This window comes from Ictidomys tridecemlineatus, chromosome 3, assembly GCF_052094955.1.
Source record: "Ictidomys tridecemlineatus isolate mIctTri1 chromosome 3, mIctTri1.hap1, whole genome shotgun sequence".
Taxonomy (NCBI): Eukaryota; Metazoa; Chordata; class Mammalia; order Rodentia; family Sciuridae; genus Ictidomys; species Ictidomys tridecemlineatus.
This window is the reverse complement of record NC_135479.1, coordinates 22,020,378-22,034,336: the sequence shown is the minus strand read 5'-3', so window position 1 is coordinate 22,034,336 and position 13,959 is coordinate 22,020,378. Positions and strand designations below refer to the sequence as shown.

Here is a 13,959-nt window from a genome sequence, read left to right as displayed (position 1 = left end):
ATAGTCTTAGGCCACAATCCACACCTCTTTCTACCACAAGTCTGACTTTCCCAGAGCCACCTGAGTGAGAGCAAGTGGCTAAGACTACCATTCTAGGTAAGACTAATGGCAAAAACTCCAGATTAAAGATCTTCTTGTTCTTAGGAAATAAAACAAGCTATCAATGTCTGACTCTAGGTCTCAGGGAAAAGAAAAACTGGTAGAAAGATGGGGCTACCTGGATGGACTCGAAGGCCAGCACTCCATTCTCCCAGGCATTGAGGATTTCTAAGATGGCAGCCGAAATGCTCAGACAAGCTTCATGCCACTTCATCTGCCTACAAAGGGTTGGCAGTGGGAGAAAAATCACCTCAGGTGAGAACGGAAGGGCTTAGGAGAAAGGGTCTTGGCTCTGTCCCACCACTGCCCTTAGAGTAGGCACCCAAATCACTAACACCAGCTTCATCTCTGAGGAGTTGTTGAGCAGGGCCACCAAGGATTCCACTTTGGTGGAGTCAGGCCGGAAGCAGGGGTGGTCAGGGTTCAGGATCTTGCCCTCCTCTGGCATGCAGGTCTGCATCCAGGTCTCAAAGAAGGGTACCTCTGCTCCTGTGCTTGACTCTGACAGAATCACCTGGGCAAGAGTGAAAGGAGAGGTCCTAGTTAAGTGAGGAGGATGAGCCTGGGATTGAAATTCTGTTTCCTGCCCCCTGCTATTTCCTTCCCAACCTGAAGAACTAGGGGCAAACTGGTCTCAAGGGATGCAGACAGGGCCTATGCTGCCACCTAGTGGTTGGTGTGGCTGTGGCACTAAAGTATGTGAGGCATGACTAGGGGCATCTATTGACTTCCCCCAGGGATAGGCACCTGATTTCTGAGTGCAGCAACACCAACTGGCTTGGTGAAACAAATTGACCAATTATATTGTTATGCTGTGTGTATGTACGAATACATAACAATGAATCCCACATAACAAGGAATAATTACAATGCTCCAATAAAAATTTAAAAAAGAAAATGCAATGTAATCCAGAATAAGACTTCTACCTCACACATAAATTAAGGTCTTAAGAGTCCAAAGAATTTTCCCAAGAAAATACAAAGGTATTTTCCATGTTTTAACAAAAATAATGTTAAAGAAGCTATATCATCAATTAGTTGAATCAGAATAAAAATTCTGATCAATGGCAAACAAAAAAACAAAACTCCCAAAATAATGGCTTGGGAGACTTACGGGGTGAGGGGAAGTTATTGATTGGTTGCTTCATCTTTGCCCTGCCCACTTGTCATCCCCTAACCCCACCTGCAGTCCTCTCACTCACCTCTGAGCCATAGGTCTGGGCCACATGGCACAACATGAGGAAGGAGATATCAAAGAGCAAGGCACGAACTGAGGCTGTTTTGGCTGTGGAAGGGAGAAGAAGGCCAGCCCCTCAGCCCAGGGTGAAGACCCAAGGCCTGTGTCTGGATCATGAGAACAGAATTTGTCTTTTTGTTGTTGCTTTTTTTTTTTTTTTTCTTTTAGTGGAGCTAGGGACCGAACCCAGGGTCTTGTGCATGCTAGGCACACACTCTCCCACTGAGCCACATCACTAGCCCAGGATTTGTCTTAAGGAAGGTCAGGGACCACATGGTTCCTTCAAAGCTCTGAGGCTCAGAATCCTTTTCTTGAGTCTCAATTAGAACATCATCCCTTCCTTGGAATCCTTGTGTATCCTCCAATACACAAACAAATCACAAAGGGAACAGGTGGGAGAAAAGCAAAAGGATGGCATTAGAAGATCCCATTCCCAGCATCTCCTTCACTCAAGGCTCCCAAAGCTTTAGTCAGTCATAGCTCAGGAGGAAACCCAGCTGCCCCAGAAGAAGCAAAGGCAGCCCCTCCCTCTGCATCCTCCCTACTGCCACTGAGGTCTTGCAAAGTTGACTTACTGCTCTCTCCACTGCCATGGGTGGTAAACTCATTCAAACTGTGGAAGAAATGGACAGGGTAAGAGTTAAGCAACAGCCAGGAACTGAGGGCCGCAGGGCTTGGAGGGGCAGTCACTAGAATATAAACTACAGGCTAAGCTTAAAATGAACACCATTATACCAGAAAAAAATTTTTTTCTATTATTAAAAGATTTTTTAGGCCTAGAGAATAGCTCATTGAATGGAACAATCTTCTATATGTCAAATTCCAGGAAAATTAAAAAAGGCAACAGAAATATGAAGTTCCTTATTAATAACTGGGAAAGGAAAAGACCTCTTCGAGTCAAGAGAACTGGCTCCTCTGTCGAGGCCTCTGGTTGGGTTGCTCTGGCCTAGCCTGTGCATCTCAAGGGAGACCCAGACCCAGGTGCCCAACTCCTACTCTGCCACCTCCTCCCTTTAGAATGTCCTCCCCTCCAAGGTCAAGGGCTCAGTCATTCTCACTTGATGAATTTCCGGGCAAAGGATTTAAGCTTCCCGGTGGCAGCAGCAGCAGCCAGCAACAAGTCCAGGCTCTTCCCGGACAGCATGTGTCCCAGGACCCCCAGCAGCCCCTCTGGGGACTTGGAATGGTCTGCATCCATCGTCTGGGGACAGGAGAGGAAGTCAAGTCCTGAAGAACATTGAAGATCCCCACCCCGCCCAGATACAGCAAGGCATATTTCCTCTCTTCACATCTCTAATAGCTAGCATACCACCTCTGCAATTTAATCTGTCGTTCTGCCTCCAACCTGGAAACCATTCCCAAAATCTAAACACTGCTCTATAATCCACCCCTCTCATCCATACTGTCATGATGGTAGTGGGAATAGGAAGCTTGGCTATTGTGTCCTTTGTCCCCCCACAGTTCTAGAGATTGAACCCAGAGTTGTTTTACCAATGAGCTACTTTCTCATTTCCTTCTATTTTTTTTTTTTTAAAGAGAGAGTGAGAGAGGAGAGAGAGAGGGAGAGAGAGAGGGAGAGAGAGAGAGAGAGAGAGAGAGAGAGAGAGAAAGAGAGAGAGAGAATTTTTAATATTTATTTATTTATTTTTTTAGTTCTTGGCAGACACAACATCTTTGTTGGTATGTGGTGCTGAGGATCGAACCTGGGCCCGCACGCATGCCAGGCGAGTGCACTACCGCTTGAGCCACATCCCCAGCCCCTCCTTCTATTTTTTTTATTTTGAGTGGGTCCTACTAAGTTGCTGAGACTGGCCTTGAACTTGCAATCCTACTGCCTCAGCCTCCCAAGTCACTGGGATCCCAGGCCTGCACCACTACACCTGGCTACTGTGTCCTTGTGAGATGGCATCTCTGAAACACCTACATGTGAAGCTTATAGTGGTAGCTGCCCTTGCCTTCCCCCTTTCTCTGCTTCTAAAGTAACTATGACTGGAATCCAGATGAGAGAGATCTATGAGCCCTGTTTATTTATCTAGACATAGAGGAAAACCAGAAGGAAGAAAGAAGACTGCTGGGCACAGTGGCACACGCCTGTAATCCCAGCAGCTCAGGAGGCTGAGGCAGGAGGATCGTGAGTTCAAAGCCAGCCTCAGCAAAAGTGAGGCACTAAGCAACTCAGTGAGACGCTGTCTTTAAATAAAATACAAAAATAGGGCTGGGGATGTGGCTCAGTGTTAGAGTGCCTCTGAGTTCAATCCCTGGTACAAAAAAAAGAAAGGGAAGACCCTGGTGGCAAGGAAAGGATGCACTCACCTTGAGAATGTTTGTGACAGTAGGCTCTGCCCGGAGGATGAGCCCGGGATTAGGCTGGATGTTGGCATTTTCTGATGACTTTTGCTGGGGTGCATGTTCCCGATCTGCTGAGCTATGGCCATAACCAGTTGGCAAGAGAAGGGGACAGGAACCAAGAGAAATTCTTCAAACACTCCCTACTCCCTAGTCCAACCCCAGAAGCAGAGGCACAGAGGTGGTGGGAAGCATACAGAAATTCTGGGGGGCTGGGATGTAGCTTAGTGGTACAGTGTTTGCCTTGTATGCACAAGGTCCTGGGTTCTCTTTTCAGCACCACCAAAAGGGGAAAAAAAAAAAAAAACTTTGGCGTTGGGATGAAGTTTATGAAAGGGTGTTCGATATTGGAATCACTTCAATTTGTCATGAGTCATTACATTTATTTTGAAAGTTAATTTAAGATTTGTTTTGAAAATTTGAATTTTTTCTTTGGTCACAAAAGAGGGTGAGTTAAAGAGCAGCAAAGAATAGTGTAAAACTCCGGTCTGAAGTCAGCATCTCCTTTCCCCTCTGGTTTCCTGTGTTACAAGGTATGGTGCCAGTCACTTGCAACCCAGAGTTCAAACAGAAGAGGGAAAGGTACCAGCAGGCAGTCTGACATGACAGAGGGATGTCACAGGGCTCTTGAGGCAGCCCAAATGGACTTGCACTTACCGCTTGGCTACAAGGTTGGCGAAATTAGCTTCAGACAGAAGGCCCTGCTTGTTACATTCTTGGAGGAGGAAGTTTGTACAGTCACAGCTGTGAGGGAAAACAGGATGAGGAAAGTGGGCACAGAGCTAGGGCTTTTGAGGAATGGGAACAATGGGTTCCTGCCCTGTCTCCTCCCTCCTTCAGGATGAAGACAATTTGGAGTGCCTGAAGGCAGGCAGAATGACTGTGAATACTTGACAACATTGTGTCACCAACAAGGAGACAGGATCTCTTGAAATTCTTCTGACATAAAGAGCAGGGGAAGGGCCCAGACATCTTCTAGTAGCATAGAGGTAAGTAGGGGAGTTCATACTTGCAGCGCTGGTCAGCTTTGTCCAGCAAGGGTGTGAGCTTCAGCAGGAACTCAAAAGCACAGTTGACATCCTCAGTGAAGTCCTGCAAAGAGTCAGCAACTTCCCCTGGATTTTGGGTCCTCCATGCCTCCTGAAGCCTATGGTGTAGACTCACAAGGATACCATGCTGGGTGAGCCTCAAATAGGCTGCACCCACCACTATGTCCCAGCAGCTGGGTGGGGAAATGTTGGAGGCATCACTGCTCCCACGTGTCCACTCTTGCCCAACCATCATGGGCAACCTTGCCTGTGGAGGGTCCGAACTGAGATGTGTCCTATCAGGAGCCCAGGAGTGCATCCAGGGATGCTCCCAGGTGCTCAAGCACATCCATGGGATTCTAGCCTCCCTCCTGGCACACATACTCTGCTGCTCAGCCAGGGTCTGCGGGACCCTCTTCTTGCCCTTGTTTCTCAAGGGAAGAAATACCCTTAGCTGCTCCCATCCTGCCATCTCATTTCTCCAACTCACCTTGTCCCCATGACAGTATTTCTTCAACTTCACCAAAACCTGTGGAATCTAGGGAGTGAGGAGGAGGAAAAACAGGAATTTCAATTTCTTTTCTCTTTCACCCGCCACTGAAGGCCCCCCATTCCCTGCCCTGGACACAGTAACAGGAACATTACTGTCCTGGAAATGAAAGCATTCTTATTAAAGACCAATCTTAAAGTCCATGGGCACCCAAACACCTGATTCCCCTCACCCAAAAAGACCTGGTGACCTCTCACTTATGCTGATTCAACAAAAAAATAACATTTGCAAAAGTGGAACCCAAGCTTCAAGGGGGACCAGGACCACTTTCTCTGACTCCCTCAGCTGCCCTGCACCAACATGACCAATGACAAACTAAACAGCACCTTGTGGCAGGAAACAACAGAGCCCTGTCAAGTGGGCTAAAAAGACTTTCAGAGGAAATAATCAATTGGAACTTGTGCTGGGGACTTAGCAGGCTGGGTCTGATGCCAGCAGAAGGCACATGTCCAGCATTTCACTGCTTCTCCTAAGAACTATCCCTAGACGGGCTCTCTGTTGCTCGCATGTCCCAGGTACCTTGAGGTAGGTGAAAGCCGTCCACTTGAGCTCCTCCGTGCCCTCAGGAGACTCAATAAGCCCCACAAAGCAGGCTTTCCAGATCTCCAGGACAAAAAGCGGGGTGGGGATATGCTATAGGAAGATCCAAGGGTGGAGTATAAGAGAGTGCCCTGTACCCCTTCATCCTTCTGCAGGTTCTGGGGACCAGGTTGGGTCAACATTAGGACTAGGGACCTAATATTAAATGACAGGACTGTCATCCACTTAGTATCAGAGCATCCACTTAGTATCAGGGACCAAAAGAAAACCTATTCCTCCCAAGAAGTACCAGAAGAATCCTCCCTCCTTCCCCAAATGGCCAGCCCCCCTTAGAGAAAGGAGAGCCACTCGGCCCCTCCCACCTGCATGCGCTTCACCATCATCAGCTGCTCCACCAGGGGCTGCGTCTCACCAGTCAGGTTCATGGTGCCCTCGAGCAAGACCACCGCGTGCACAGTGGGAAAGCCAGTCTTGTGCAGCTGCTCTGAGTGCACAGATAGCATAGTGGGGATGCTGAGGAGAACAGACACAGGGCAGTGTTGGGGACTGAAGGTAAGAGCAAGAGGACAGACTGGGTACCACATCTTCCCTTGACACCCCAGGGCATTTCCTCTCTCTCCCTTCACCACCTTCACCCTGGAAGCTGGGTACCTCCTAATAAGTGTGCCACACTGTTCAGCCTGGCTCCGGAGCTGGGGGTTGCTGAGATTGGCCAGGATCTCCCCAAGCTTCAAGAGCGAATGCTCAATGGCAGTCCAGGAGGCTGGCAGAGAGAAAGAAGTGCAGAGCCATGATGGGAAACAAAGGAGAAACAGAGCCTGGCCCCAATCTCCTCAATCGTGGCACTCCCTGGGCCCAGGAAACCGCATAGGGAGGCTTTCCCTGAGGACAACACGGAGGTCTGGGCCATAAGGGCAGCATGCACTAGAAGGGAGTGAGCATCAAAGGCCAGAGCCCCTTAAAACCATTCCCGAGGGTCTGACTTCCAGGGGCTACACAACTGACTTCACTGACTGGCAGGCACATGTAGGCAGTGAGAGAGAGAAGTGAGGGAGGCTAGAGTTCAGCAGCACAAAGACGGAAGTGACCACAAATTGGGTCAGAAGCAGCCAATTCAAAAGGCAAGCCTTGTAGTGGCCATCACCTCCACTCTGGGCAAGCTGGAATCCTACACACTACCCACCCTTCATCTGGGCTGGATGATGAGGGCTCCCCCCTTCTGAAATGCCTCAGTTATACATCCTTCATGGCTCTGTTCCCTTAATAACCTGCCCAACTGGTCTAACCCACCCATCTCTCTCCTAAATGCCTGCACTGCATATTTATCACTTAGTTATAAGTCATTTATCCTGGTTACAATTCCAGAAGGTCCAATGATGAATAATGGCACCAACCAGCCCATTGACTATCATGTAGCGTGGGGGGGGGGGTGGGGGGGGAGAAGACAAGACCTGAGATCCATTAAAAATAAATATTCATTCACTTTCCAGCAATAAACATTTATCACACGTTCAAAGTAGGCAAGAAACTGTCAGCATAGCCTATTTTGACACAGATTCTCTTTCTGGACTTTGCATTCCCAGACAATAAAACATATTTAGAGAAGTAATAAATAGACTAAGCTCTCCAACCCAGGACACTGGGTGTCACCCACTCTAGCACTTAACAGAAGACAAAAGCTCCTTAGGTGGTCCTGAGCCACCACAGTCTAAGCAAGACTATGGCCTCAAGACCCCTCAGGGATGATGGAAGGCTTCCCTCCCACAGATCTTCCTGTTCTCAGACTCTGGAAAGTTCCAATATTTTAGCATCTGAACTTGAGTGAAGAGATGGATGGTACACAGGCCTGATAGGCACCGAGTTTAAAGGGACATTTCAGGTCATACTCAAATTCAAGAGTTGTTTGCTTCCAGAAGATGAGTAATATGGAAACAAACAAGAACAGACGGTATAGTTGTCTTGTCCTCTAATTTTCTTTGCACATACGATGTACTAGTCTTGCTTCCCACTAGTGTGTAAGCTTGTTGAGGGCAGGGACCCTGCCACATGCTCCTTTGGGAGCCCCCCTCCCCCCTCCCCCAGCACCTGGCACAGTGCTGGGCAGAAGACAATGCTCAGTAAATACCTGTTGGTTGATTGGCTCGGGTGCCACCCTGCCCAAGTCCCTGGGATGTATGCAATGCTTATGGGGAGAGAAAAAAGGAAGTGGGATGGTTTCAGATCCTCCTGGAAAGAAGTGGGATGGCATCCTGCCTCTCCCCTCTCAATTAAAAGGAACAGCTACAAGAATAGTGGCACAGGTAATCAGGGGACATACAGGCCTCCTCTAGTTTGGCGATGTGCAGCAGGGCCCGATTCTTGGTGCTGCTGAGGGTATTCTCCAGGCGCTGCAGGCACATGGCAAGCTGCTTCTCCCCAGTGGCTGGAGTGCCGGCTTCCACTCCTTCCTGGAGCCGCTCTGCAGAGGCCGCGGTGCAGCGCAGCAGCCAGTGGAGGGCGCTGAGAAGGGCTCGGCACAGCCCAATGCACTCCTCTGCTTTGCCGTGACAGCTACCAGGAAAGGATGTGAAATCTGTCTCTGATCCAGAGGCTGAAATCTGACCCACACCAATGTTCCCCAGAGAACTCTGGCACTCCCCTACTAGGGAAGAGAGTTGGAAAGCTAGCAAAGTCCTAGGGAAGACACCGAACTCGGCTGCCTTCCACCAGACAGGATTTCAAATGAGCTATTCCAAGTAAAGAGGCATTTCAACTTAAGGGAATAAATAGAAAACATGGGGATGGGCAGGTGGGTAGAAAAAATGTGGGAATCCACAAAGTTGATCTCAGACTATATGCTAGGAGCTTCTCCTATACCTTGAGAGAATGCTGGGTGAGAATCTCGTCACCCAGCCCTTACCTCAGTCGGTCACAAAACATGTCCATGATATCCAGCAAAGCCTGAATACACAGGTCTCGGGAAAAGTCATCAAACTATGGAAAAAAACAATAGAGAGGTTCAAGAATGCCCCAGCCAACCCCTGGATCTCACACATAGAACAGGTGGCACAAGTAGGACCCCTGCTTTTCTTTCCTCCAATCTCAGGTTTCAGATTCAACAGCCTTCTCATATTAAAAATTGGCTTCTAGAGCTGGGGATATAGCTCAGTTGAGTGCTTGTCTAGCATGCACAAGGCCCTTGGCTCAATCCCCAGCACCACAATAAATAAATAAATAGATAGATGGCTTCTACTTGCTAGCCCCCACTTCCCAGGACCTCCTTTTCTGATGGTAAGGGCAGCATCCAGCTTCACAAGTCATATGAGGTGGGCCTTGCTGGCACTATCATAGCTCTCTGGCCCCTGTACCCTACCTGACTGGTGAGTGGTTATGTTCATACCTTACTGATAGCTGTGAGAACAGAAGAGTAGGACACCATCTAGAGGGAAAGAAGAAAAAAAATATTCAGATTACTAGTCTCCTACTCAAAAGGAACAATGATGCTTAATGTTACTGAAGCTCTGAGACTCTGACCCCTTCAAGAGGCCTCCTCAACCCATTAAACAATATATAACAATGCCATACATTGCCCTATTTCTGCTTCTGTCAGACTCAATGCAAATGATACTATCAACATGAGCCCACTGAAATGAGTTTAAGGCCAGGTGTAGTCGCATGCCTGTAATCCCAGCGACTCGAGAGGCTGAGGCAGGTGGATTCCAAGATTGAACATAGCTTCAGCAACTTGTCGAGGCCCCGAGCAACTCAGCAAGACCTTGTCTCTAGTAAAATATAAAAAAGGGCTGGGGATGTGGCTTGGTGGTTGAGTGCCCCTGAGTTTAATCCCTGCTACAAAAAAGAGATAAGTTTGGGGGTACCCAAAGGTGCTATATTTCATGTTCACATGCTACTTGTCCATATAAGCAAGGTTTAACTGACTACCAGTGAGTAAAAGAACCATCAAGGGCTAGGGATATAGCTCAGTTGGTAGAGTGCTTGCCTTGCATGCACAAGGCCCTGGGTTTGATCCTAGCACCACACACACACAAAAAAAAAAAAAGAAAAGAAAAAGGAAAAGAACCAGTAAAAGTGAAGGCTATTATTATTTTATTCCTATAACTTCTTTTTTTTATTTTTTGGGGGCTGGGAATTGAACTCAGAACCTGGTGTATACTAAGCATACATCTACCACTGGGCTACAACGCCCCCAGCCCTGTTCCTATAACTTCTATCATGAAGAATAATTTGAGCCGGGTGTGGTGGTGCATACCTTTACTCCTAGTGACCTAGGAGGCTTAGGCAGAAAGATATCAAGTTTGAGGCTAGCTTCAGCAACTTAGTGAGACCTTGTCTCAAAATAAAATAAAAAGGGCTGAGAGCAAAGCTCAGTGGTAGAGACTCTGGATTCAATCCCTGGTACTGGGGGGAAAAAAAAATGTGATCTTGGTTGAGGGTACAGCTCAGTGGTAGAATGCTTGCCTAGCATAAATGAGGCCCTAGGTTCAATCTCCAGCACCACTAAAAAAAAAAAAAAAAAAAGGAGGAGGAGGAGTGGGAAAGAGAGAGGAAGAAGGAAAAAAGGAAAGAGTAATCTTATTTGGGCAGAAACTAAACAGAAAAAAACATCTATGATGAACAAGGGCTACCTGCACTTTGAAATATGGAGTGAGCTTCCAAAGTTGAAATTTTTCCTCTATGTTCCAAGTAATTCCCTTACAACCATCATTACACATGCTGCCCCCACAATCAAGGAGCTCCTTGAAGATAAGGACACTCTTATTCAATGATTACCTCAATCTGTTTTTTTGTTTGTTTTAGTACCAAGGATTGAACCCAGGAGCACTTAACCACTGAGTCACATCCCCATCCTTTATTTGTTTATTTAATTATCTATTTAAATTTGAGACAGAGTCTCACTCACTGAGTTGCTTAGGTCCTTGCTAAGTTAATGAAGCTAGCTTTGAATTTGTGATGCTTATGCCTCAGCTTCCCAAACCTTTGAGATTACAGGCATGCACTACTAAGCCTAGTTGACTACTACAATCTTGATATTTATAGAATAAATTAAAATGGATCTTTGGCTAGGTGAAGTGGCGTATGCCTATAATCCCAGCGGCTCGGGATTACATGCCTATAATCCTCAGGCATGGAGTTTGATCCCTCCCCCCAAAAAAACTCAAATATTACACAAACACAAGGCTCTTTTTTTTTTCTTTCTTTCTTTCTTTTCTTTTTTTTTTTTTTTTTTTGGTAATAGGGATTGAACCCAGGGGGGCTTAACCATTGAGCCTCATCCCCAGCCCTTTTTCATATTTTTATTTAGAGACAGGGTCTCACTGAGTTGTTTAGTGCCTCAAACAGTTGCTGAGGCTGGCTTTAAACTCACAATCCTTCTGTCTCAGCCTCCCAAGCTGCTGGGACTACAGGCATACACCATCACACACGGCTAATACATAGCTTCTGAGTAATATAAATTTGGGAATCCTTGATTAAACATATATACAGTTTTCTTTTTTCTTTCCTTTTCTTTTTGTAGTACTGAGCCTTGTGCATGCTAGGCAAATGCTATTCCACTGAGCTATAGCCCTACCACTTTTGAGACAGGGTCTAAATTGCCAAAATTGGCTTCAGCCCCCTGTGTTGCTAGGATTATAGGTGTGCGCCACCACAGCCAGCTTACATAGAGCTTTCTTTATTGTAGGACTTCTCAGAACTATAATATATTCATATACAATGAGAATCTCTAAGATGGCTGGAGATAAAACAAGCAAAATTCTTCAGATTTTTTTTGACCAAAGGATCTCATTTACCTAGTATTTCCAAAATACATTTTGGGAAATTCTACCTGAACAGAAAGTTCCCTGAAGACCTGGGAAGAGTATTGAATTTATATCTGTTTCTCCAGCACCTAGCACTGGGCCTGCTCCTAGCAAAGTTTTCATTACTTTAAATAGTTGAATTTTAGGGCTGGGATTGTGGCTTAGTGGTAGAGCACTCGCCTAACATGTGTGAGGCCCTGGGTTCAATCCTCAGCACCACATAAAAATAAATAAATAAAATAAAGATATTGTGTCCAACTACAGCTTAAAAAAAAAAAGTTGAATTCTAGATTCTGGAGTTGTGGCTCAGTGGTAGAGCACTTAACTGGCATGTGTGAGGCCCTGGGTTCGAACCTCAGCACCACATGTAAATAAATAAATAAAATAAAAGATCCATTTACAACTAAAAAATATTTTCAAAAAAAAAAAAAGTTGAATTCTGGGCTGGGGATGTGGCTCAAGCGGTAGCGCGCTCGCCCGGCATGTGTGCGGCCCCACATGCAAACAAAGATGTTGAATCCGCTGAGAACTAAAAAATAAATATTTAAAAAAAAAAAAAAGTTGAATTCTATTAATTAATTAGCTACATTCTGAAAAAAAATTATCTTAAAATAAATTTGTTAGTAAAACCTATTCAGGGGAAGGCAGGAGATGTTAGCATAAGGAAGATAGTAGAATGAAACAGACATTATTACTTTATATATGTATGTGACTGTATGACCAATGTGATTCTACAATATGTATACTCAGAAAAATAAGAAATTATATCCCATCTATGTATGATATATCGAAGTATAACTAATTAAAACAAATTTAAAAATTAAAAAAAAAAAGTAAAACCTATTCATCACCATAAGATGAAAGATACCCAGTTCAGAAGAAATAATTTATCCTTGGGGCTAGGGGTATAATTCATTTATTGAATACTTTACCTAGTATACACAAAGCCATGGGTTCAATCTCCAGCTCAAAAAAATTGAGATGAAAATTTTTTAATATATTTTTTCAGTTGTCAATGGACCTTTAATTTATTTATTGATACATGGTGCTAAGAATCAAACCCAGAGCCTCACACATGCTAGGCAAGTGCTCTGCCACTGAGCCACAACCCCAGCCTGAGATGAAGAATTTATACTGAATAAATTTAGTCTATACATAAAATCTCTCAAGTTGTCAGATGTTTAAAAAATAATTATAATCTGGTGTGCATACCTATAACCCATGTGACTCAGAAGGCTGAGGTAGGAGGATCACAAGTTCCAGGTCAGCCTTGGAACAAGTTCATCTCAAAATAAAAAAAATAAAAAAAATAAAAAACCAGGGGATTTGGCTCAGTGGGTAAGTGCAATCCCTAGCACAAAAATTAAAAAAAAAAAAATTAAAAAGCAGAATGCAATGATAGAAACTACCAGAATAATCACCCACTTCCTGGGATGTCTGTCTCTGCTTAAGGAGAAGAAGCCTCCAAAGATTTGAGAAGAAAGCTACATCAGCTTCAATGACCTGAGTATGTATTTTCCCTCCACATACAAAAATCATCCATCACCTAAACAGACTGCTCTCTGTTCAGACATCTTTAACTAGAATTCTTGAACAGGAGCAAAACACAGAGAGGGCTTAAATACAATCAGTGTTCAGAATTACCATCAGCAGGACATACTGTGAAGCCAAAGCTAGTGTCTGACAGTGATCAGGAAGCTGGGAGCCTGCCTGGGCAGAATGACCATAACCTTCCAGGCTAGTGTTTGTTTATTTACAACTGATGTCCCCATAGCAAGAGCTTGGCAAAGAACTGAACTTTGTTGGATACCAACCTCTAGGTGGAGCTGGCTGTTCCCAGTAAAAAAGACCCCACACTACAAGGAAAGAAACTCCCAATTCTGCATGTTTTGAGGAATGTTGTTAGACAAAATTAATTTATGGTATTCAAATTGTGAATTCTGTAGGTTCATCAAATTTTTGTTAAGTATATTAATAAAACACTGCTCCAGAGACCTGAAAACACTTTCTATGTGGTAAACTTTCACACAGCAGGACTTAACCTATTCCAGTCTCATTAATTCCATCAACATGCTAGCTCTGAACCACCACAAACCCCCGAGGCTGGAGGACAGTGGCATGGCCATCTGGACACGTGGCTCGCCCAGCCTGACCTTGCAGCTGCTCTCTAATCCTCTCTGCTCTTCTTCATATTCAACACCCCAACTACTCCTAAGTGCCCTCTCCAGGCACAACACTGGACCAAAGAGCCTCTTGACTCTGAAGGAAGAAGGAATTACTGATTTTGCATAGCACTTGACAGGTCATGAAGGTCTTTCATGTATATTTATTTCTTACTCTCTTCAGCCTCTTTCTCCTTCTT

At 45.3% G+C, this 13,959-nt stretch overlaps 2 protein-coding genes and 1 non-coding gene across 9 annotated transcripts in view; all 3 read right to left on the bottom strand.

Annotated features, from left to right (window-relative positions):
• Top2a (DNA topoisomerase II alpha) overlaps window positions 1–13,959 on the bottom strand; it is a 323,275-nt gene that overhangs the window by 10,714 nt on the left and 298,602 nt on the right. The window lies entirely within an intron of this gene.
• The window catches only part of Med24 (mediator complex subunit 24), a 34,864-nt gene that overhangs the window by 6,347 nt on the left and 14,558 nt on the right, over window positions 1–13,959 (bottom strand). For 6 of the 7 annotated variants that reach the window (XM_021724196.3, XM_040268812.2, XM_078042055.1 and 3 more), the window contains exons 4-19: window positions 9,179–9,217; window positions 8,699–8,772; window positions 8,117–8,349; window positions 7,925–7,981; window positions 6,451–6,562; window positions 6,162–6,312; window positions 5,779–5,892; window positions 5,200–5,247; window positions 4,691–4,773; window positions 4,339–4,425; window positions 3,649–3,760; window positions 2,394–2,536; window positions 1,911–1,948; window positions 1,301–1,383; window positions 435–613; window positions 218–317 (exon numbers count right to left, since the gene is read on the bottom strand). In XM_021724196.3, the coding sequence (XP_021579871.2) occupies window positions 218–317; window positions 435–613; window positions 1,301–1,383; window positions 1,911–1,948; window positions 2,394–2,536; window positions 3,649–3,760; window positions 4,339–4,425; window positions 4,691–4,773; window positions 5,200–5,247; window positions 5,779–5,892; window positions 6,162–6,312; window positions 6,451–6,562; window positions 7,925–7,981; window positions 8,117–8,349; window positions 8,699–8,772; window positions 9,179–9,217 (1,653 nt within the window). The remainder of the gene's footprint in view (window positions 1–217; window positions 318–434; window positions 614–1,300; window positions 1,384–1,910; window positions 1,949–2,393; window positions 2,537–3,648; window positions 3,761–4,338; window positions 4,426–4,690; window positions 4,774–5,199; window positions 5,248–5,778; window positions 5,893–6,161; window positions 6,313–6,450; window positions 6,563–7,924; window positions 7,982–8,116; window positions 8,350–8,698; window positions 8,773–9,178; window positions 9,218–13,959) is intronic. The other variant, XM_078042056.1, reaches the window with a different exon arrangement.
• LOC120884682 (small nucleolar RNA SNORD124) lies at window positions 1,582–1,685 on the bottom strand. Its single transcript, XR_005727102.1, has one exon. It is a non-coding gene; the product is annotated as a small nucleolar RNA SNORD124 (small nucleolar RNA).